The sequence below is a fragment of the Carassius carassius genome, chromosome 6, assembly GCF_963082965.1.
Source record: "Carassius carassius chromosome 6, fCarCar2.1, whole genome shotgun sequence".
NCBI classification, from domain to species: Eukaryota; Metazoa; Chordata; class Actinopteri; order Cypriniformes; family Cyprinidae; genus Carassius; species Carassius carassius.
The window spans coordinates 22,746,771-22,769,312 of NC_081760.1; the positions used below are offsets into that span (position 1 = coordinate 22,746,771).

The 22,542-nt window shown below is 35.8% G+C and overlaps 1 protein-coding gene across 2 annotated transcripts in view; it reads right to left on the reverse strand.

Moving 5' to 3' along the window:
- Positions 1–22,542, reverse strand: part of LOC132142507 (potassium voltage-gated channel subfamily KQT member 5-like) — a 110,591-nt gene that overhangs the window by 1,829 nt on the left and 86,220 nt on the right. For both annotated transcript variants that reach the window (XM_059552425.1, XM_059552424.1), the window contains 10 exons: positions 16,898–17,073; positions 16,597–16,722; positions 15,146–15,256; positions 11,457–11,552; positions 10,132–10,226; positions 9,224–9,250; positions 6,770–6,990; positions 3,756–3,864; positions 2,373–2,504; positions 486–612 (listed from right to left, as the gene is read on the reverse strand). In XM_059552425.1, the coding sequence (XP_059408408.1) occupies positions 486–612; positions 2,373–2,504; positions 3,756–3,864; positions 6,770–6,990; positions 9,224–9,250; positions 10,132–10,226; positions 11,457–11,552; positions 15,146–15,256; positions 16,597–16,722; positions 16,898–17,073 (1,220 nt within the window). The remainder of the gene's footprint in view (positions 1–485; positions 613–2,372; positions 2,505–3,755; positions 3,865–6,769; positions 6,991–9,223; positions 9,251–10,131; positions 10,227–11,456; positions 11,553–15,145; positions 15,257–16,596; positions 16,723–16,897; positions 17,074–22,542) is intronic.

Below are 22,542 nucleotides of genomic sequence, written 5' to 3' on the forward strand. Positions count from 1 at the left end.
GGTTTAACTTGTTTATTATTATGTTTAATATGATAATCGATAAACAGAAAAACATGAGACAATCTCAAAAATCAAGGTAAATATAATTTCTGAACATGATATTATATTGTGTGTAATTTCCATTCAAACGTGAAAATATTATATATTTGTGTGTATTTAGGATATGTAAAATACTAGTTAATACCTTATCATAGAGTTGGCCATTTTTATTGCAATAATGTTAAACAAATCCATTACAATCAATTTCATCCCATAACGTTATTAAACACAATTCATCATTAGAAACAGAAATGAGCCCGTACCCGAGACTGTTGGCATTTTACAAATCTTTAGAAATAAATTATCCTATGATGCATGTATGTCCATAGTTAATACATATTTAGTTACATTCAATGAATGTATGAGATGAGATGGATTGATTCAGTGTGACATACAGGACATTTGATTATGTAATGTACTGTTTAACTGAGTGTCTCTATACTCACCTGTCTTTCTACTTTACACACCCTTCCCAGCATGCTCACGTCTTCCAGAATGTCTCCGTCAGATAACAGCTTTTCTCTGACCTTTTTATCCATAGGCATCTGGCCTCTACCAAGAATCTGATCCACCCTGAAAGTGAGTGAGAGAGATGTTAGCAAAAAGACAGGAATGATATGTGTGCAAAGAAATGAAGATTCACATCCTAATGAGCAGACAGAGAATTGAGAGAAACTATGATGACAGAAATAATGGTAGAAATTGCTACTATTAGCAAACCAGATTCAAGATTTGAATGTATCTTGTACACTTATGTCCTTAGTGAGGAAATCAAAATTATATAGACTTATTGTTAATTAGTTGTTCATTTTAGACTATGAAAAACGTCAGGAACTGTGATGTTGTGTTTTGGTCACATGGTGGCACTGGTCTCACTTCATTACAAACCTTGATCATTTGACTCCACTAGGCCTCAGGGAGAAAATAAAATAAAAAAGATACAGATTTAAAGTGACAAATGGCTTGAAAAGAGATCATTGGCATACAACTGTCTGCCTTTTTTACCTTTTAAATTAGACTACATCTCAACTCCCAGGGTTTTATAGAATACCAAAGTGTCCAGTTGGTTATGACATACATAATCTCAGCAGATACGTCAAAATGTCTTTCGAATATTTTTTCTAACTGATCATGAATACTGAGTAATCTGACATTCTATGCATTCAGCATTTTTCCCATAATATGCAGCAAGGCAGTACACACATTGAAACGCAAAAAGTGTCCTAAGTTGAAAATGTATGCAGCCATGATGAATAATGGCAAATAATGATTTGCAATAATAATATATAGCCTCTTAAACACTCATCACATTGTCTGGCAGAACCTCAGGGCTTCACCACCACCCAGTGACCCATATATGAACAAGGATAAGCACTGCCTCAGGGCCCTCAGAACAGATGTGACGTGATGACATTAATGCAAACCCAACATACCAGTGTGGATAAGGTCATGAATGTGGTTGCTAATAATCTTTGATTGTTATTGTTGAGTGTGTTTCAGGTATGAACCCTGTCCCTAATGTGATATTAGCTGTTTTAGTTCACATATTATGAAACGGTGACTGATGTTCAAACTGAAGTTACACAAGAATGTTCTTATTGAATTAAATTGTGATTGCCTGTGCCATTGTTAACCTCGGTTGATTGTTTGCATGTTAAAAAATGCTTGTTGCTGCTCTGTTTAAATATATGAGCATTACATGTTGTGTTATGGGTGAAAGTGTTGATTTATGAATATGTTGCAATGAGTGTCAATTGACAGCGGCAAGGAACCCAAACTCCATCAGGTGACACAAATCAAGAAAAAAACTTTGGGAGAAACCAGGCTCAGTCTGTGGACCAGTTCTCCTCTGGCCTATATTGCAAATATATTGACACATATAGTATTTATACATCAAGTTTGAGAACAAATTAAAATAAGTGAAAGTGAAAAGTGAAAGTAACGTGTAGCCAAGTATGGTCTCATACTCATAATTTGTGCTCTGCATTTAACCCATTCAAGTGCACACACACAGCAGTGAGAAGTGAACACACACCCGGAGCAGTGGGCAGCCAGTTTTGGTGCAGCGCCCGAGGAGCAGTTGAGGGTTCTGTGCCTTGCTCAAGGGTCTCACCTCAGTTGTGGTACTGAAGGTGGAAGAGAGCACTTTACATTCACTCCCCATCTACAATCCCTGACGATACCGAGACTCGAACATGTGACCCCATGCACCTTTACAGCACCCCCCTATTTTTACAATTTAATGCATTTTGCTGAATAAAATGACATATAAACAGCTTACTAACCCCAAAATTTTGCATATGCAAAAACATGTTCGTACAGGAGTGTCTTACCTGGTTTGCAGACTTTTAATTCGACAGAGCATGTCTAGATGACCAGCTGAATATTGCTCTATTACATCCTTTACGTCATATGGGCGCAGAGTTTCCTTGAACTTCTTCTTCGCCACATGGAATTTCATGATCCTGCAAACCATATGCTAACGTTATTCTTCCTTTGAAGTCTTATGCAGCCCAAAACAAATATGTGCAAACAAACTTGTTGTTTTGAGTAAAATACAGTACAACTGATAATAATACATGATACTGATTATTGAACTGATGATTTTTCAGTGACTACATTATCAAAGGGAACGATAATAATAATAAAAAAAACCTTAGCCCAGTATATTTCAAATCAAATCAAATTGGGTAGACTAACCACAGAATAACCACAGCAATGTTTCTGAAAACTAAGGTGATCTAATGACAGCGTAGATAAATCCAACACCCTGAGAAAGTCTGAGATTGGTGTCACACACACGACCAAACAGACCCCAGCTGAAAGCTAAAGGGTTACCACAGCATTTCGCCTACAGCTCGGAATATTCAGTGAAGCAGGACAGCCTAAAGAAGACCGAGTTCATTTTACATTCCTCATAGTAAAAGCAAAAGTGAGAGGCTGGAAAAAATGAGCACATCCTGACAATCTAGCACTCAGCTTTCCACTGACCCACACATACTAGACGAAACAAAAAGAATAGAGCGTGGTTGGTGTGTGTGAAGTGTGAACAGTATGACAGTATTCTTTCTTCCTAGTGAAATTAGTGAAATGAGATAATGAGACACTGATTCATCTCATGCTCTCAGTAACTATGGGAATAATTAGATAAGACTGACAAGCAGACAATGCCATTTTCATTAAAGGTGATGTGCATATTTTTGATTATTTATGTTGAAATATTTTCTCTAGAGTTTAAGTAAACCTTTTGTAGGTTGATTTCTCAGAAAACTGTAAACAATGTGGCTCTGCAGTGCAGTCAAACATTGCTCTCTCTGCATGAGGGCTGTACCACAAAAAGCAGGTTTAAGCAGTGATCCACCCAAACACGATGAAACACGCTGGTAAAACCAATTATGTAACCCTGTGTTTGTTCAACTCGTTTTTTGATATACTTTACAGACACCAGTCCAACAAAGCAACATTGGCTCAACCAGTGGTCTGTGCTCATTTTTTCCAGCGTCTAACTTTTGCTTTAATTATGAGGAAAAATGTACTCAGTCTTCTTTAGGCTGTCCTGCTTCACTGAATATTCCAAGCTTTAGGTGAAATGCTGTGGTAACCCTTTGAATTAATTCATATCACTAATCACTGATCGCTCATCCAATGCTGAAGAGTTCTGAAATACTATACAGCAATGAGAGAAGTGATCTGAAGTGAAGAATCGCTGCTCTTACCTCATTGCTCTGATGATGGTCTTCAGTGCGGGCGGCAGATCCTCCGCTGACATGTCACAATGACAGCCTCTCTCATCAAAAGCCTCATCCATGCCAACATTAGCCTCACCTACGAAACACACAATGAAAATGTCAAAAAAGTCAGAGTCAGTCACAAAAAGCAGTCAGTCAAAAAGGAGAGATTAAGAGAAATCCATCCACAAATGAAAAGACCTGGGGGGAAATGGAAGAGTAATAAGCAAAAGAAAAGCAAGCAAACAAACAAAAAGCAGCATTCTTTTTTTTTTTTTTTTAAATCTTAGGTTCAAAGAACCTACTCAAAACAACATATGAGACCAACGTCAGAGAAAAAAATGCAGCAATTGCAAATTAATATTAACTAATGAAGTAGTTCATAACGTAAATCTCTCTTTTTAAAATTAATATTAATGTCTGTTTTTCTGAGCTCGCATGTCAAATTGCATTTCTGTGAATTTTACAACTGTAAGCATTACTTAAAAAAAATCTATATGAATTTCTTTCCTTGTTTAACAGTAGATTATCTAAATTGGTAATAGTTTGGATTTTTTGGGTATCATTTTCACAGGTGAATGCAGATTCAAGTGTATTTCTGCACCTACTGTACAAAAGGTTATCTCTGGCTACAACTATGATGTAAACCAGTGAAAGGGAAGTGTTGGATGCTCAGGATTAATGCTAATTCAAGGATTCTCACAAACTGACTAGAGAGGCTGTAATCGATCAGTCTATGAAAGAGGAAGATATTTACAGCCATAGGGAATCACTGAGGAAGGGATATACTGTTCTGGTTAAAATAAGGTTTTCAGTTTGTGTTTTGTGGCAAAAGGATTGTTGACAGTAGAATTGTGCTACTTCTCGAAAGTTTATAAGGTTCACACGCCGCTCACTAGATTTATAACAATCAAACAAATTGGGAGACTTTTCCTGACAGTCCCTCACAAGAATTCAAAATTCAGTGATGAAACTCTTTAAGCACAGAACCCAGTCTGTAAACTGCATGTCAGGGTAATTGTTTAAAATGGTTGATTAAAATCTATGTGCTAATTAAAATGATAAAGGAATTATAAAGGAATAGTTCACTCAATACTGGAAATTTGCTGAAACTTTACTCACTCTCAGGCCATCTAAGTTGGGTTTGTTTCTTCTAAACAGATATAGAGAAGTTTTCCTAACATCAAAATCCATGCACATATTTTTTAGAACTATGTTTGCCTGTTTTAGCTTGTGAACAGTTGTTGATCTGCATATTTCTCTCCTGATTCTTTACTTTTCACAGATTTCTTCACTGGAGAAAGCAATTTTATGGATTATGGACTTGTATTTTAGCCAGAAGCAACGGTTTTAAGTTAAAATGTTATAATGATGGATCTGTTATTACAAACATGCAGTTTTTCACTTCAAAAGATTTTAATTGATGGACTGGAATTATGTGGAATACTTGTGGATTATTGTGAATTTTTTATCACTTGGATGACCTGAGGGTCAGTACATTTTAAGAAATTGTTCAATTTTTGGGTTTAATATTCCTTCATAAATAAAATAAAATTGAATAAATAAATAACATGGGCTGAAAAAAAGAAAACTCCAATTATAACAAAAATAAAAATCAGTTTGCAGTTGTAGTCATTGAGTACTCATATGGTGAATAAATTGACCGCTGTGTTTGAGTTGGAGAGGACATGATGCCAATAAGATTACTGAATGACTGGTTATTTACATATAAACCTTATTATATTTTGTAAATGTGAATTGATACTGTGTTTGTTTGATTCATATATGACCATGAAGCAAAAATTAAAATTCTGAAGATGTTGCTGGGAATCAGAAAACCATTACATTCGCCTGTATGGTTGTGGGTTCTCGTTTGTGTTATGAAAGTGCTGTACGCTTAGGCTGCAGAGTGACAGTACAAGAAGCACATTAAGACACTTAAAGTTGGGTAATAATTTTTCATTAACCATTTCACTAAACTGATTTTATAATGTATATGATATTATGCCTTATGCCTTACAGCTATCCCAAAGGGTAAAGCCTTTAAATTACATCTAAATCATACCATGCTTAGATATACACATTCATTATTATGTCTGAATTATAGATAATACATTAATTACAACAGAGAGATGTCTTAACCTCATAGGGGATGTGCCGTAAACAGAACCGCATTTGTGGTGGTGATTTTTCAGTGAACTTTTCTGTAGGCCACATTGATACATTATCTTTGTATGTATTATGAGTCACTGAATCATTTACTCAAGTGATTGGTGCAAAAACATGGATACTTTCAGGAATGGAACACTACTATAGTGTGTTGCTTTGAGACGCGCAATGGTTGATTCTGCTTTGGTTTCATTTTTATGTCAATATAATTGTGTCTTAAATTAAACTCCACATTGACTCCAACCGAACTTTTGCATAAAAGCAATATCACATTTGCAGTCTTCTGTTGCACTCCTGCCATTGGTTCAATGAACAGAAGTTAATTAAACACAATTCTAATCATATCACCACATGGCATGCTTACACACCAACAATCTGCCATAAACAAAGAAAAAAGGAAAGATAGAAAAGGGGAAGAAGAAATCAATCCTAGATTAATCGATGGCCTTTGGGACCCAATCAGGAAAATTTGGACTCACAATGATCTCAATCAGAGGGACAAACTATTATTTTTAATAACAACCAAAAATTCTGACAGTTACAATCATAAGCATTATAAGTATGACAATTATTATTAACTTGCTGTAATTATATTGGTAATCTGAAATTCTGAGATTTTTAAAAATCAGATCAGACACAATGTTATTCATTTACTGAATCTGGAGGAAGAAAAAAAAAAGATTTCCCAGTTTATGTTCAGAATTTGATCTTCATTTTATCTCTTCACTACATAGCAAGTGCAGAATAAAAAAGTATTAAGCTAAATTAAAAATTTTAATGCAATAAAATCACTAATTGGTTTAAAGTAATTCTCCAATCGGAATGTAGTTCACCTTCAGGGGTGGACCGTGATTGGCTCTTGAGACGGAGGGAGGGTCTGAATCGGGTGCGGTCATTAAAACTCCAGCTCTTCTGGACCTTGGCAGGACTCGATCCATCAGTGCTGATCTCAGCTCCGGGCGAACGTCTGTCTGTAACAGCTGTCTGCCTGCTTTTAACGCTCTGTCCACGTGGGCTTGCCATTCTTACCCGGTCCTTAAAACTCAGTTTCTGACTGAGAGGAGAAAGAGGGACAGAATAAGAGAGTGGAAGAAAGAACAGCACTTTCCTTCCTGCCATGAGACATGGCAATGACAATCAAAGAGCGGCATGAAGTACAAAAAGTGCAGAGGCCAAGTCATTTATATTAGTTCTGCATTGCTTGCTTAGACCCCTGTAGTATTAGAAGTGCAGTCAAACAAACACTCCAAACAATCATTAGGAAAGAGCCCTTCAGGTGAAATATGCCAAGACAAAATCTAATGTAAGATGAAAGACTCTAGAGGAACATCGAGAACAGAGGGATCAAAAGTCATCTGTCTATTTTAATTGATTTACATCAATGTGGCTTGAAAGTTTAATGATTGTATTACATGTTTTGTGAGTAATGAAATGCTCTTCAAGCTTTTTCATGCATGGTTATTAACATTATGGCACATGGTCAACACTTTAGATCCAAATCTTAAGTGTTTGATTGCTTTGCTAATTTTAATTATAAATTTTTTTAACGATGAATATTATTTAGTCACATGTGAATTCAGTGATGTTCACAGGTCACTGATGCAAAGTCAAATCTCATTTATTAATTTTTGCTGCTAAAAAAGATGAATTGTCTCTTGTCATCAATAGTTGAGTGATTGAAAATTTACAATGAAAAGGCATGGACAGTTATTTTTGCGGCTTATTGCATATGCATTTGAAGGAGTTTCCCTTTCAGACGCAAAACCAATGAATGAATGGTATTCACTTTCACATTAATTTGCCTTATTTAGCAATTTCATCTCTTCACAAAAAGCTAGATTATATTTTCTGTAGAACACTCATGAAAAATCATTATCAGTATCCAGTTGAAGAGAAAACACACTGCACTCCTCTCTATTTCAGAGAAAACAATGGGACAGACAGCTGAACATGAGTCAGAGAAAAGAGCAGCGGCCACTCAAAAATGCAGCACTGCAGTGAGTCATCCTCTTCTGCTCAATAATGTCACATTAGCAGCCATGCTAATTATGGTATCACTGCCTCTTGGTCATTGATGAGTACTGCATCATGTGGATGGATAGTCGTTTCACACAAACAACTGGCCAGAACGCACAGAAGCACCATATCCAAACGCCTCTGAAATCTGATGTTCACTCAACAGACTATTGTTACAGATAAATAAATGATTCTAGATGAATTGTTCTGCACTTAATAAATAAATAATGATGTGGAAATGATTTTGTCTGGCCTTGTTCATGCTGGCCACACTATTACGGCTCAATCTGAAGTTCTATCTTAGTGATTATGCAGATAACAACACTAGCTCTTCCTGTTATCTGGACTGATGACACTATGCATTTGTAGTCACCGTGTAATGCAGTAAAACAGTCTGACTTGACTTTTTTATATCCATTATTTTCTCTCTTTAATGCTAATGCATGCTGAAAATTAGTGTGCACGTCATAACAGATGGCAGCAAAGTCTCAGACATCAGAGGAAAGATGATTTTGTGTTGGCCAAACTACTACTGATCAAAAGCCTGTTCCCACCTCAGATTAAAACTTTAAAAAGTAATTGCGAAAAAAGAAACAAAGCCTAAATTTTGAGAGATTAAGCCACATAGTGAGCTATAAAGTTGCAATTACTAGCAACAAATCCATAAGTGAGAGCTACCTGTAGAAAGTCAAATCGGAAATCACATCGTACACTCTCAGAAAAAAAGGTACAAAAGCTATCACTGGGGCGGTGCCTTTTCAAAAGGTACACTTTTGTACCTTTTAGGCACTAATATGTACACTTTAGGTACTAATATGTACCTTTAAGGTACCAGTATGGACTCTTTAGTTACAAAGATGTGCCTTTTGAAAACGTACCAACCTAGTGACAACTTTTGTTGCTTTTTTTTTGGAGAGTGTAAGATATAAAATCAAATAAAGTCATAGTTATGTGGAACACAATTATGAAATATTAAGTTACACTGCAAAATGTCAAGTAAGAGTTTGAGATTTAAGGTCACAGTTCAATGATGTGAACTCACAATTATTAGAAATATATTTAGAATTATAAATAAAGCCTCATTTTTAGGATAGAAAGTAACATTGTGAGACAAAGTCGCAATTACCTTTTTATGTTTTATTCCAATGCAGAAACATTCCATGGTCAAATGAGTTTTGACACTATAGCATAATAACAGTTATGTTTAAAATTCTGTCTCAGTTGTAAAATATTTATAGTATAAAGTATGTAACATATGGAACAAGACAAACCTTGTAGATGACTCTCCTTGATCCTTCCTTTGGGTGTCAGAAGGTGGTGTAGAAAGAGAAATAAATAAGTGAGATCTTCAGAAGACAATGAACTACACATAACACAATTTCAGATTCTTTGAATCCAGTTTACCATAAAATACTTCATGCATGCTAACGCATCAAAAGCAACAGAAAACATAATGCATGAATAAATGCAACCATTACCATATACAGTACATGCATATCAAAACATGCAGTGTATTGTATGACATTCAAAAGCTTAAGCAAACAAATGTGCCATAGTTAAAGCCCTATTAAATAACTAGTTTATTCTCTGTGTATTTACAATAATGCTTTATACCAGGCTTATTTACATTTCAGGGACCTGTGTGATATAAGGGCATATATGAATGGTAAGCCAAATGTAATAATGTCATTTTTCTAAATCAGTTCGCAAATTTGACTGCTGCTAATACAACTTACCAAGAAAGAGCACTGTTCATTCACTTCATCTGTGATTGGGCCATTTTAACAGAATTTGGGCATAAATGCAAAATGGAGAGAAACATTACTGTCCATTCGCTTCATTTTTTTCCTTTCATTTTGAGAGAAAGACTGCAATCAGGTGATTTCATGGACAGCTAGCCCTACATTAGACCTGCTATTGTCTATTTATAATGATTCTTGTGATGACCATGAACATATCCGACAAATATGGAATGGAGTATTGACTATTTACTTTTTTTGAATAATTTAATGAAGAGGACGTGAAAAGAAGAATGAAACATGTGGGAGACAGGCACAATTACGTTACATGGGGAAATCAAACAAATAGAGGGAAAGGAGAAAGTTGTCCTTTGTGGAAAATGAATGAAGCGAGGGAGCAGGCAAGCAATAAATAGCAGCTGCCAGGGGTTTGTACCTACTTTGTAGGACTGCAGGTATGCAACGCCTTCAAATGTGGTTTCCAGGTAGCAACGGAAACTGAATTTTCATCAGCCGCATAACTACGCCACACACACTACATGCAAAATATATAAAACCAAAAGAACAAAAGATAAAGGAAGAAGAGGAAAAACAGAAGAAAAACAAGCCAAAAGAAGAGAAAGAGAAGAAAAAAAGAAAAAAGCAGATTAGTAAAAAAAAGACACTTGTTTTTTTTTTGTCAGAGCAGGCACCCATACATCCCTCAGGACAAAGACTGAAGACTCATAGTGATGCCAAGTGGCTTCAAGGTAAGGACGATTACCATCAGTTGAGTAATATTGCCGCCTTATTCAGAGTTAGGGAGAGTAAAACATTGTAAGCAGAAATATAACACACACTTGGTATTCCTATCATGATGAGGACATTCCATAGGCGTAACGGTTTTTATACTGTAAAAGCTGTATTTTCTATTCCTTATCGCTAACCCTACCCATCACACAAAACTTAAAAAAATAAATTAAAAAACACATTCTGTATGATTTCTAAGTTGTTTTCCTAGTGAAAAAAAATGTCTCCACAAGGTCAAAATGTAATGGTATCACTGTCCTTGTGGGGACATTTGGGCCCCATGATGTAGGGAATACCAGGTACACACACACACACACAGAGCTTCATGTTTTATGGGGACATTAAAAATATGTAACAGTTTTTATATTGTACAAATTGTATTTTTTTCCTCTAACCCTACTTCTCACACAAGGCTATCTGCATTGCAAAAAATAAAAACAAACACATTAATTCTGTGAAACACATGATTTATAAGCCCTCATGGGCATCAAAAATGTCCCCACAAGGTAATAAATGACGGTATTTCTATCTAGGGACTTTTAGTCACCATAATGCAGGGAATACCATGTACACACACATATATACACAAACACATAGATGCTGTGTTCCCCCAATGCATTTTGCAACAAACTCTTAATTGCTGGTATTAAAACAAAATCTATGAAAACTAGTAAAACACTGAATATCCAAGTAAATAAAATCCCTTAGCTGTGAAATGAATCATATTTGCCTGTTAGGTAAGACTATCCGCAGTCTCAGCCATTTCATAAAAGATTTATCATGCAACAAAGACCATTGTGGTGCATTCAGACACAAATAATAATTATATAAAAATATATATGAGACCATAAGCAAACAGTGCTCTTTTCAGAGGCATGACATTTAACATCACATTCCAAATATTCCATAAACCAAATTCTACAGGACTGTAATGTCCCCAAATGTGCGGGCAGATGTAACAGCTCTGGTGTCTTACCTGTATGAGGCAGGCAGCAGGATTCCTTCTCTTCTCAAAGTGCTTCTGTCTGTGCTGTTCTTGAACCTTCAGGGCAAAGCCTGAACCCAAAATACCCTGCAATGCAAGTAAAGTAGAACCAAGTCACTAATGCTTCAGACAATAGGACTGTCGGAAACACACTCATGCTAGCAGCTCTGTGTAAAAATCACTTTACACTAACAACAAACAACGGTAATATATTGTATGTTTAACATACAATGTATGTACAGTATTAACATATTATGTCACACTGAACTCTTACAAAGTTTGTTTTATATTACAATTTAAGAAGTACTTAAGAAAGTAACAATTAAGAATTAAGAAAATAGCAAAACTAAAGAAAATAATTTTTTGTTATGTATGTTAGTCAATTACAAGATATATATATATATATATATATATATATATATACAGTACAGACCAAAAGTTTGGACACACCTTCTCATTCAAAGAGTTTTCTTTATTTTCATGACTATGAAAATTGTAGAGTCACACTGAAGGCATCAAGGGCTATTTGACCAAGAAGGAGAGTGATGGGGTGCTGCGCCAGAGGACCTGGCCTCCACAGTAATTGGACCTGAACCCAATCGAGATGGTTTAGGGGTGAGCTGGACCGCAGACAGAAGGCAAAAGGGCCAACAAGTGCTAAGCATCTCTCGGGGAACTCCTTCAAGACTGTTGGAAGACCATTTCAGGTGACTACCTCTTGAAGCTCATCAAGAGAATGCCAAGAGTGTGCAAAGCAGTAATCAAAGCAAAAGGTGGCAACTTTGAAGAACCTAGAATATGACATATTTTCAGTTGTTTCACACTTTTTTGTTATGTATATAATTCCATATATAATTCCACATGTGTTAATTCATAGTTTTGATGCCTTCAGTGTGAATATACAATTTTCATACTCATGAAAATAAAGAAAACTCTTTGTATGAGAATGTGTGTCCAAACCTTTGGTCTGTACTGTATATATATATATATATATATATATATATATATATATATATATATATATATATATATATATATATATATATATATATATATATATATATATATATATATATATATATATAACTGAAAATATGTCATATTCTAGGTTCTTCAAAGTAGCCACCTTTTGCTTTGATTACTGCTTTGCACACTCTTGGCATTCTCTTGATGAGCTTCAAGAGGTAGTCACCTGAAATGGTCTTCCAACAGTCTTGAAGGAGTTCCCCGAGAGATGCTTAGCACTGGTTGGCCCTTTTGCCTTCAGTCTGCGGTCCAGCTCACCCCTAAACCATCTCGATTGGGTTCAGGTCCGGTGACTGTGGAGGCCAGATCATCTGGCGCAGCACCCCATCACTCTCCTTCTTGGTCAAATAGCCCTTGATGCCTTCATATATATATATATATATATATATATATATATATATATATATATATATATATATATATATATATATATATCATCATTTTCATGACTATATATATATAGTAGCACTTTAGATTTACATTTTGTACTGCACAACCATGTTAAGTAACTTAAAATATTAAGTAAACAAATGCATTAAATTTGAATGTTGTTTGGCTATTATTATTATTAATACTATAAAATGCTAAACGAACAAATGCTCTGGAAACAATGTTAAGTAACAAAGTTTTCAGACATGATGTTACAGCTTTAATTTAACTGACCTGAGCGGTCAAACTCAGCTCCCTCAAAGATCATCATTTAAAGGGTTAGTTCACCCAAAAAGAAAATTATGTAATTAATAACTCACCCTCATGTTGTTCCAAACCCGTAACACCTCCGTTTATCTTTGGAACACAGTTTAAGATATTTTGGATTTAGTCCGAGAGCTCTCAGTCCCTCCATTGAAGCTGTGTGTACGGTATACTGTCCATGTCCAGAAAGGTAAGAAAAACATCATCAAAGTAATCCATGTCACATCAGAGGGTCAGTTAGAATATTTTGAAGCATCGAAAATACATTTTGGTCCAAAAATAGCAAAAACTATGACTTTATTCAGCATTGTCTTCTCTTCCGTGTCTGTTGTGAGAAAGAGTTCAAAATAAATCAGTTTTTGATATCCGGTTCGCGAACAAATCATTCGATGTAACCGGATCTTTTTGAACCAGTTCACCTAATTGAACTGAATCGTTTTAAACGGTTCGCGTCTCCAATATGCATTAATCCACAAATGACTTAAGCTGTTAACTTTTTTAATGCGGCTGACACTTCCTCTGAGATCAAACAAACCAATATCCCCGAGTAATTCATGTACTCAAACAGTACACTGACTGAACTGATGTGAAGAGAGAACTGAAGATGAACACCGAGCCGAGCCAGAACAGACTGACTCGTTCTCGAGTCAAGAACCGTTTCTGTCAGGCGCGTCCGATTCGAGAACCGAGGAGCTGATGATACTGCGCATGTGTGATTCAGCGTGAAGCAGACTGACACACAGAGCGTCTGAACCAAACTGATTCTTTTGGTGATTGATTCTGAACTGATTCTGTGCTAGTGTTATGAGCGCGGGTAAACCGAAGACTTGAATCAAGGGCAATCATCGCCAATGACGCCATTACATCGAGCACAAAAGAACCAGTGAACCGTTTTTTCAACCGGTTTATTGAATGAACTGTCAGAAAGAAGTACTGGTGATCCGAAAACCGATGCAACCGGTTCTTGACTCGTGAACGAGTCAGTCTTTTGTTCGTTATCTGGCTCGGCTCGGTGTTCATCTTCAGTTCCCTTCACAGCAGTTCAGTCAGTGGGACTGAGAGGGAGTGTCAGCCACATTAAAAAAGTTAACAGCTTAAGTAATTTGTGGATTAAAGCGTATTGGAGACGCAAACCGTTTAAAACGATTCAGTTCGATTTGGTGAACTGGTTCAAAAAGATCCGGTTACATCGAATGATTCGTTCACGAACCAGATATCACAAACTGCTTTGTTTTGAACTCTCTCTCACAACAGACACGGAAGAGAAGACAATGATGAATAAAGTCATAGTTTTTGCTATTTTGGGACCAAAATGTATTTTTGATGCTTCAAAATATTCTAACTGACCCTCTGATGTCACATGGACTACTTTGATGATGTTTTTCTTACCTTTCTGGACATGGACAGTATACTGTACATACAGTTTCAATGGAGGGACTGAGAGCTCTCGGACTAAATCTAAAATATCTTAAACTGTGTTCCAAAGATGAACGGAGGTCTTACGAGTTTCGAACAACATGAGGGTAAGTTATTAATGACATAATTTTGCTATTTGGGTGAACCAACCCTTTAATGACAAAAAAGTAGAAGTCCAAAGGGGTGAGCTGTTTAATTTGAAATAAGAACAGAAATTTCCACCACTTCCATCAACCCATTTAAACTGAATTGTAAATTTGCCTGGAATCCTTGACAAAGCAAGATTATAAGCCAAACTGCCTTTGCATTTTTTCACAAAGACACCAAATGAACTTATGCTTCATGAAAATTTTGCAAAGACTAAGATTTCAATTTTGTAGAGAAGTCTAAAAACCAAGAAGAACATTAGGAACTGTCCAAACTATGCAAATTATTTTCTTTTTTTAATGTAGTGACAAGTTAAACAAACACTGGATTAATATTGTAATTAGTGTAAGGAAGCAATGAGGATGTTATTTATTTTTTTTGCTGTAAGTAAGCTTTACCGCAGGCAGGGTGAAGAAGGAGATCCCGAGCAGGGCAAAGCCAGCAGATAGCATTCGTCCAGTCCAGGTTTTAGGAGTCTTATCTCCATAACCTATAGTAGTGAGGGTGATCTAATAAAAACAAAAAACAAACACAAAATAAAAAATAAAAAAGCAGGAAGGTTCAATACAGAACTTTTGAGTCAACATGTCCTTATATTTGTATTTGTGAATGACATAACTTAAGTTTTGATCTTAATTTGTCAAGATGAAAAACAATCTGGATCAGATAACTTTGAATAAAGGCTATTATAATAATTTATGACAAAATGTCCTTTAGGACTCAGATTTAAAATTGTTTAGAAAAGTGAACAAAATTTTATTTACATTTTTAATTTGATTCTAATACATTTAGCAATGTTGCCACAAACTGTATGTTGCCATAGTTCCTACATTATTCCACCTTATTAATATGACATAAACTGAACAGAAAATAATTCTGTTTTCTGAATGTTTCTTTAAAAATTACGTCTAACCCACTAATAATTGACTGCCTTAAACACACTGTGGTTTATATAAACTGTTTACCTTTACTGCAAATGAGCTTGTATTTAGCGTAGTTTGGGTTATTTTTCTCTTTACCTTCTGTAATTTTGTTTATGGTATTTGAGGATGACGGTATGCCAAGCAATTTGTTAATTTGGCTAGCTTTTACCTAACGACAGACTGAATTTGTTGGAAAAGTAGCACAGAACATTACTGTCTTTGATATCAAAAACAAATATACAGGAAGCATTAAAGTTAATAAATCTATTTTTCTATGCATGATTACCTGGTTAGTTACGCTGTATTATTGCATTTAGAATTACTTTTTCCCTGCAATTCGCGACCTCATCAGAACAGACATGCAACCTAGTTGTTATATGATGTTCTAGATCATTTTTCATAATACAGATAAATCTGAATGTGTTTATGTCTTCACTTTTGCATAAATATGTTTTTGTGTATCTTTTGTGTTGAAGCAACCCATATGAGCTTGAAATCTATTCCAACCATCAATGGCATCCAATGGCGAGACAAGAGATGTTGTTAGTAATTTTGTGCCATCATGATTACTTTCTATCTCCATGGAAATGGAATCTAATGGGCCTCCGTATAACCTTTATGGAAATGGTTTCAATTTCCCAAACAAGGTGGAAGGCAATGATCAAAAGGCTATAAAATTTGAGGCTGAAATTAAAACAATGATCATATTTAACTGAAACCAGTATGCCTTGCAGTTTTCCAGCAATGTTGGACATTAGCAAGAGTGGCAAAAATTACAGAGGAATAACTGCATAAGATTTGCAGAATGCTAAAAACATGCATTTGGCACCACAAAAACCTATTTTGTGAAGTTCAGTATAAGTCAGAATATTACTTAAACTGGTGAAATGTAGTATTGTGTGGAGATGTGTGGTATGGAGACTCACCGTGCCCCACCACAATGCATCCGCATAGGTGGCAAAGTCTTTATTAAACTCCTTTTCCACAAGATAAACCAGGAAAGAGGAAAAGATGAGCACAAGGAACCCAATGTACCAGGCAGTGACCAATTCCTGTTACACAGAGAAGCCGACATTAAGAGGACATCTGCACACCAGGCAGATACTTACAAAACTACAAAAAGTAATTCAGGATATGATACAGTAGTTTTTGCTCAAAAAACAAAGCACGCTTTTAAATTTGTATATCAAAGTCATTAAAAATGACTTGTCAATACAATGAACTTACCTTGCTGTGTGCATAAACTACAGATCCCAGAAGCTTCCAAGTTCCTCCACGGCGGTCCATGCGTACCATTCGCAGGATCTGTAAAAACCGTAAGCTTCGTAGTGCAGATGTTGCAAAAATGTTGCTTTGACTTCCAGCTGAAACCACCGCAAGAGAGGCAATAAGCACTATAATGTCTGATGGTTGAGGAAAAAAAACAGAAACATTTATGTTAGAAAACATTTGAAATGAGTTGCATTTTCGAAGAACAACACAGGAGATATAATTTGCCATGTGTGCTTTAACTGCATGTAAAATTATAAAATACTTATGTAGATACATGTTCCTCTGGACAATTTAATTCTGACCGGTCAAATGTTGTTGCCAGGCCAATTGTTTTCTATGTTATAATGGACTATTTTTCTTAGTAGATAATAAAAGAGATGATAAAATAATAAGCAGTAATAAGAAATAAATGTATTAGGGAGTATAATGTGTAGACAGCTGTTAATTATTCCTAATGGGTGATCAGGGCCCAGAAATGTAAGGAGACAAAGTTGACTGTTTTAAAATATCAGGATCTTGTGAAACTGAAAATACATTTAACCTGCATCATCTTTTTGGTTCAATCTATGAAAGCAGCTCCTGACATCCAAGCTGACCTGTCCTTGTATTAATTATGCTGTAAATCCCATTGGGACAAAAAGCATCCAATAATTAAAGAATCTAAATCTAAGTCTTTTTTGACTTGAAGGCCACCTATTATATTTCATTCAGCATTTCATCTATAGTTATATGAAGAGCTGCTTTTCCCCCAAGCTTTTTTTTTATAACAGAAACTATGAGCATATTGAATTAAATGACTTATGATTCACTTCCAGATGTTTAAAGAACAGCATGTCCTTCAATATAAGCACTTAATTTTGTGTGTTTTAATTAACTGAGATTATTTTAATATAAACAATTTTAATAATTTTAAGTCTTAAATCTAAGTGTTCGTTTTCTGAGGCATCCTAGTGAACCCAGACTCCCTTGTCGAGAACCACCGCTGTACATCAATAAAACGTTTGTCTTTTGTTTATATGTAAATGTTTTCATTAACCTGAAATACTGTCAAGTTTAATTCAGGTAAATGAGAATGATATCTCCTCAGCTCAACTAGACAATTTACTTCTCAAATCAAAGTTCACAGAGGAACATAGATTAACAAAAATTATTGACAGAAAGAAACCACATCCACTTGGAGAAGCAACATCAAACCCTCGGGGAACGCAAACAACTCCAAGGCACTATTCAACTGCAATAATATTTTCTTTCTCTTACTGATCTTCCTCTAATTTCTCATATTCTTTGTAGCTGATGAACTACTGGAGAAAAGGCATTCATGCTCAGCCAGTCTGCTGATCTCAGCTGTAGTCTGTCGTTACAGGTCAAATCAACACATTACATGTGTTTTTAAAGTCTTCAGGGGGCAACATCTGAAATGCTGTTGATAATTAAAAGAGAGATATATGAGAATCTCATCTACGTTTCTTGAGCTTAGGAAGAGCAAGCACTGAGCAAGATTTTTTTTCCTATGGGAATACAACGCATTATATAAATTTTAGATTTTATGCCAGCAAACTAAATCTGAAATAAATGTTTTATCTTTGTTTTTAATCTTATCTTTGCAGTATGTGATGAACTAACTTTGAGAAATAGCAGGGGACATGCATTCTTGGTGTTGCTATAAACTGCTGGAGTGTTTTCCTACACTACAAAAATATCACGTACATCATCATCTGAACACTATTCTTTCTCTGACAGGGTTCATCAGTTTAACACACACACACACACACACACACACACACACACACCATCTAATGTGTGTGTGTGTGTGTGTGTGTGTGTGTGTGTGTGTGTGTGTGTGGCATAAAGTGACTTCAGCCAGAAAGAAAATTACACAACAATTCTATATTCACATCATGCTATAAAGCCACCCTCACAAGTCTCTTAAAGCATCCATTACCTTCAAATTAGTTTCAAGTAGCCTAATGGTTATATGATGAGGTTTCACATGGATATGGAAATTGAATGTCCTAAAGACCAAAAATGAATCAAATTATCACCACATTATTTGATTTAGAATGGTCCAGGTATGATGTCAAAACCCAGAAGACTAATATGCCATGGGTTCCTTTGAGATTTTCCTATGGGGTTTTATAATGGGATGTTTACATTTATGAGTAAATAAGGTCTGTGATAAACCTAACTTGAAGTTACTTCAAAACTACAGAAAACGCCAATTTTAAAGGTCCCATGGCCTTTTTTCACTTTATGAGGTTTTTTAACATTAATATGAGTTCCCCTAGACTGTTTATGGTCCCCTGGTGGCTAGAAATTTCGATAGGTGTAAACCAAGCCCTGGGTGTCCTGCTCTGCCTTTGAGAAAACGAGAGCTCAGATGGGCCGATCTGGAATCTTCCCCATATGTCGTCATAAGGGGACAGGTTACCTCCCCTTGCTTTGCCCGGCCAAACATTTACATTTAATTCAGTCGCAATGTCAGCACAGGCGTTACAAATGGATTCGACATTTACGATATGGATTCGACAGCTCCGCCACGAACAGTGAGTAACAGTGTTCATTAATGCCTGATCTGTGATCAGTGATTTCTGATGAGTAGCTAATCATTCAAGTTCACACAGACTTTCTTTCTAAACCGTTTAATACTGTTTATGCATCAGTGAATCAAGCCAGTGGCTAAACGATCAACTTTCTTGTTGTTTCTCTTAGTAGCATGGAACAAATCAATGAATGCTCCCTTTATATTGTTCAGAGCTGTCAATCACACATCGCGAGTATATCTGCACACTTGCCCAAATTGCCGTTATAATGAATGACGCTGTTATCTTGCACAACGAGGACTAAAATCAGGATATAAAAATGTCTTTTATTTCCAAATTTAGAATGTAAAAGTCATACTAACAATATAAGTACACCTCAGGAAACTCACTTAAAGAAAATAATCCATGTCATGGGACCTTTAAAGCTGTTAAGTTATTTGAAAAAAAAAATCTAATAAATTCTAATTAATTAACTACATTAGAATGTATGGCGTGTGAGTGTATGTAGTTTACATTGTAGAACAAAACATTAAAGTTTCGTCAAGCTAGGTTTACCACAGACCTTATGTAACCTAAAAACTGAAAACCCTATTATAAAACCCCAGAGGATAATCTCGAGGGAGTGGGTAAGTGTAAGTGGGTATTTTTCAGGTTTGAACTAATTTTAGAGGCTGTCTAGTTCAGCTCTAAGTGCACTAGCAAGGGAGTCAAAATCATTCCAGTAGAGAAACATTTGCTCCCTATAACTTCCCAGAATACCTGACTAACAAACTGTGAAAGATATTCAATCCAAATTGTCAAGGATGAGCACAATGCATATATGAAATAAGTATGAATCTTGTTTTCCAAGAGATTATGTTTTTAATTAACTCTTATCCCTAGTGTGCATGAACCACACCAATTTCATAATGACACAGTATGGCTGAACAACTGTGCTGAAGATGTTCAATAGTCTGCTACATAAAAATGTTGTTTAAAAATAACTATGCTTTAATACACAACCTGTAAATGAGTTATCACTGTCCCTGATGTTTGGGATCAAGACCTTTGCTGGTGCCTGGGTTTGTATTTACAATAACATAATCTCAAAGGACATTTGGTCTGCACACACAGACACCTTATACACATTATTAATGATGTTCATTGTTACATTCAGAACAATAGGGCTAGGGCTAAGTGTTAGCACTAAAGAATAGATACCACTAGCACTTACACACACTTAAAGTAAGACGTTATTATTAGCAAAGCCAGTATTAATGAGCTCACACGATTTAAAAACAGTCTGGAGAACATTAGACAGGTTGAGGGGTCACTGAATGAGAGCTGTTTGCTGAAGAGGATTTAGTAGTTTGTGGCAGCCACAACTGGAGGATGCCAGGTAAAAGGTTTGGGGTCAGTGGGTAAGTACAGTAAGGTTATTTTACAGCCATAAGACACTTCTTTAATGGTGATCTACAATTGTGAGGCTGTTGCTTTGGTTTTATAGGCATAAATATATTTTGTGTCATTATGGAAAGATGGAAGTTGCTAGAGTGGAGCAATTCATTTGTGACGGAGGTCAATATTAATAGTGTCACTAATAGCTGGCAAAGCATGACGGGACAGGACGGGAATATGCACCTAGCACAGATCAGATGTGTACTAGCTGTACCGTTCAAAAGTTTGGGGTTGGTAAGATTTTTTAAGATTTTTTTTGTTTTTGAAAGACTTCACTTTTTAGCAATTTAATGCATCCAATCTGAATAACATCATGTGCTTTAGAAATACCACTTACAGTAATACTGTAGGGTCACCAAATATTTGCTTTTATATGAACTCCCATAACCAATGATGATCTGGGTTTTTGTTTTTTTAACATGTGTCATTGCGAGCAACCAGTGTTGAATATGAACACACTGAAACCATCAAAAGCAATTAAATCAGCTTTGGTGGGTAAATAAAATGTTGCTACTCCTTTATTTATACCATATCCTACAGAAAACCTTGTGACTTCAGAACATTTTTCCTCCAGAAAAAAAGGGGGGGGGGGGGATGAATTCCCAAAATGTCTTCACATTTTTGTCACAGATGCAATTTCTTTTAAATCTCATACTGTATGATAATGTGAGAGCCTTGCTTGCCTGTACTGTTTATATAAACACACACACACTTGCAGTTGTGGTTTACAGGGACTCTCTGTAGGCGTAATGGTTTTTATACTGTACAAATTGTATTTTCTATCACTTTACACCTAAACCTACCCCTCACAGAAAACTACTGCCAATTTTTTGAATTCATAAAACACTGTTTTGTACTTTTTTTAAGCCTTCTGTTTTATGGGGACATAGGAAGTGTCCTCATAAACTATGTATACGTTGTAGTACACATGTCATTATACAGATTTGTGTCCTCATAAACCATATATACCAGCACACACACACACACACACACACACATATGTAAATAATGCTATTAACAGTTTGATGGGGAAAATAAATATTTATGGCCAGTAAATAAAAAATACACCTCACTCTATGACCTCATTTAGAAATGAGAACAGTCTTAAACTACAACCCGAATTCCGGAAAAGTTGGGACGTTTTTTAAATTTTAATAAAATGAAAACTAAAGGAATTTCAAATCACATGAGCCAATATTTTATTCACAATAGAACATAGATAACGTAGCAAATGTTTAAACTGAGAAATTTTACACTTTTATCCACTTAATTAGCTCATTTAAAATTTAAGGCCCAGGAATACTTTCGTCGGTAAACACAATCCGCCGTGCCATCAGCAGATGCCAACTAAAGCTCTATCATGCAAAAAGGAAGCCATATGTGAACATGGTCCAGAAGCGCCGTCGTGTCCTGTGGGCCAAGGCTCATTTAAAATGGACTATTTCAAAGTGGAATAGTGTTTTATGGTCAGACGAGTCCAAATTTGACATTCTTGTTGGAAATCACGGACGCCGTGTCCTCCGGGCTAAAGAGGAGGGAGACCTTCCAGCATGTTATCAGCGTTCAGTTCAAAAGCCAGCATCTCTGATGGTATGGGGGTGCATAAGTGCATACGGTATGGGC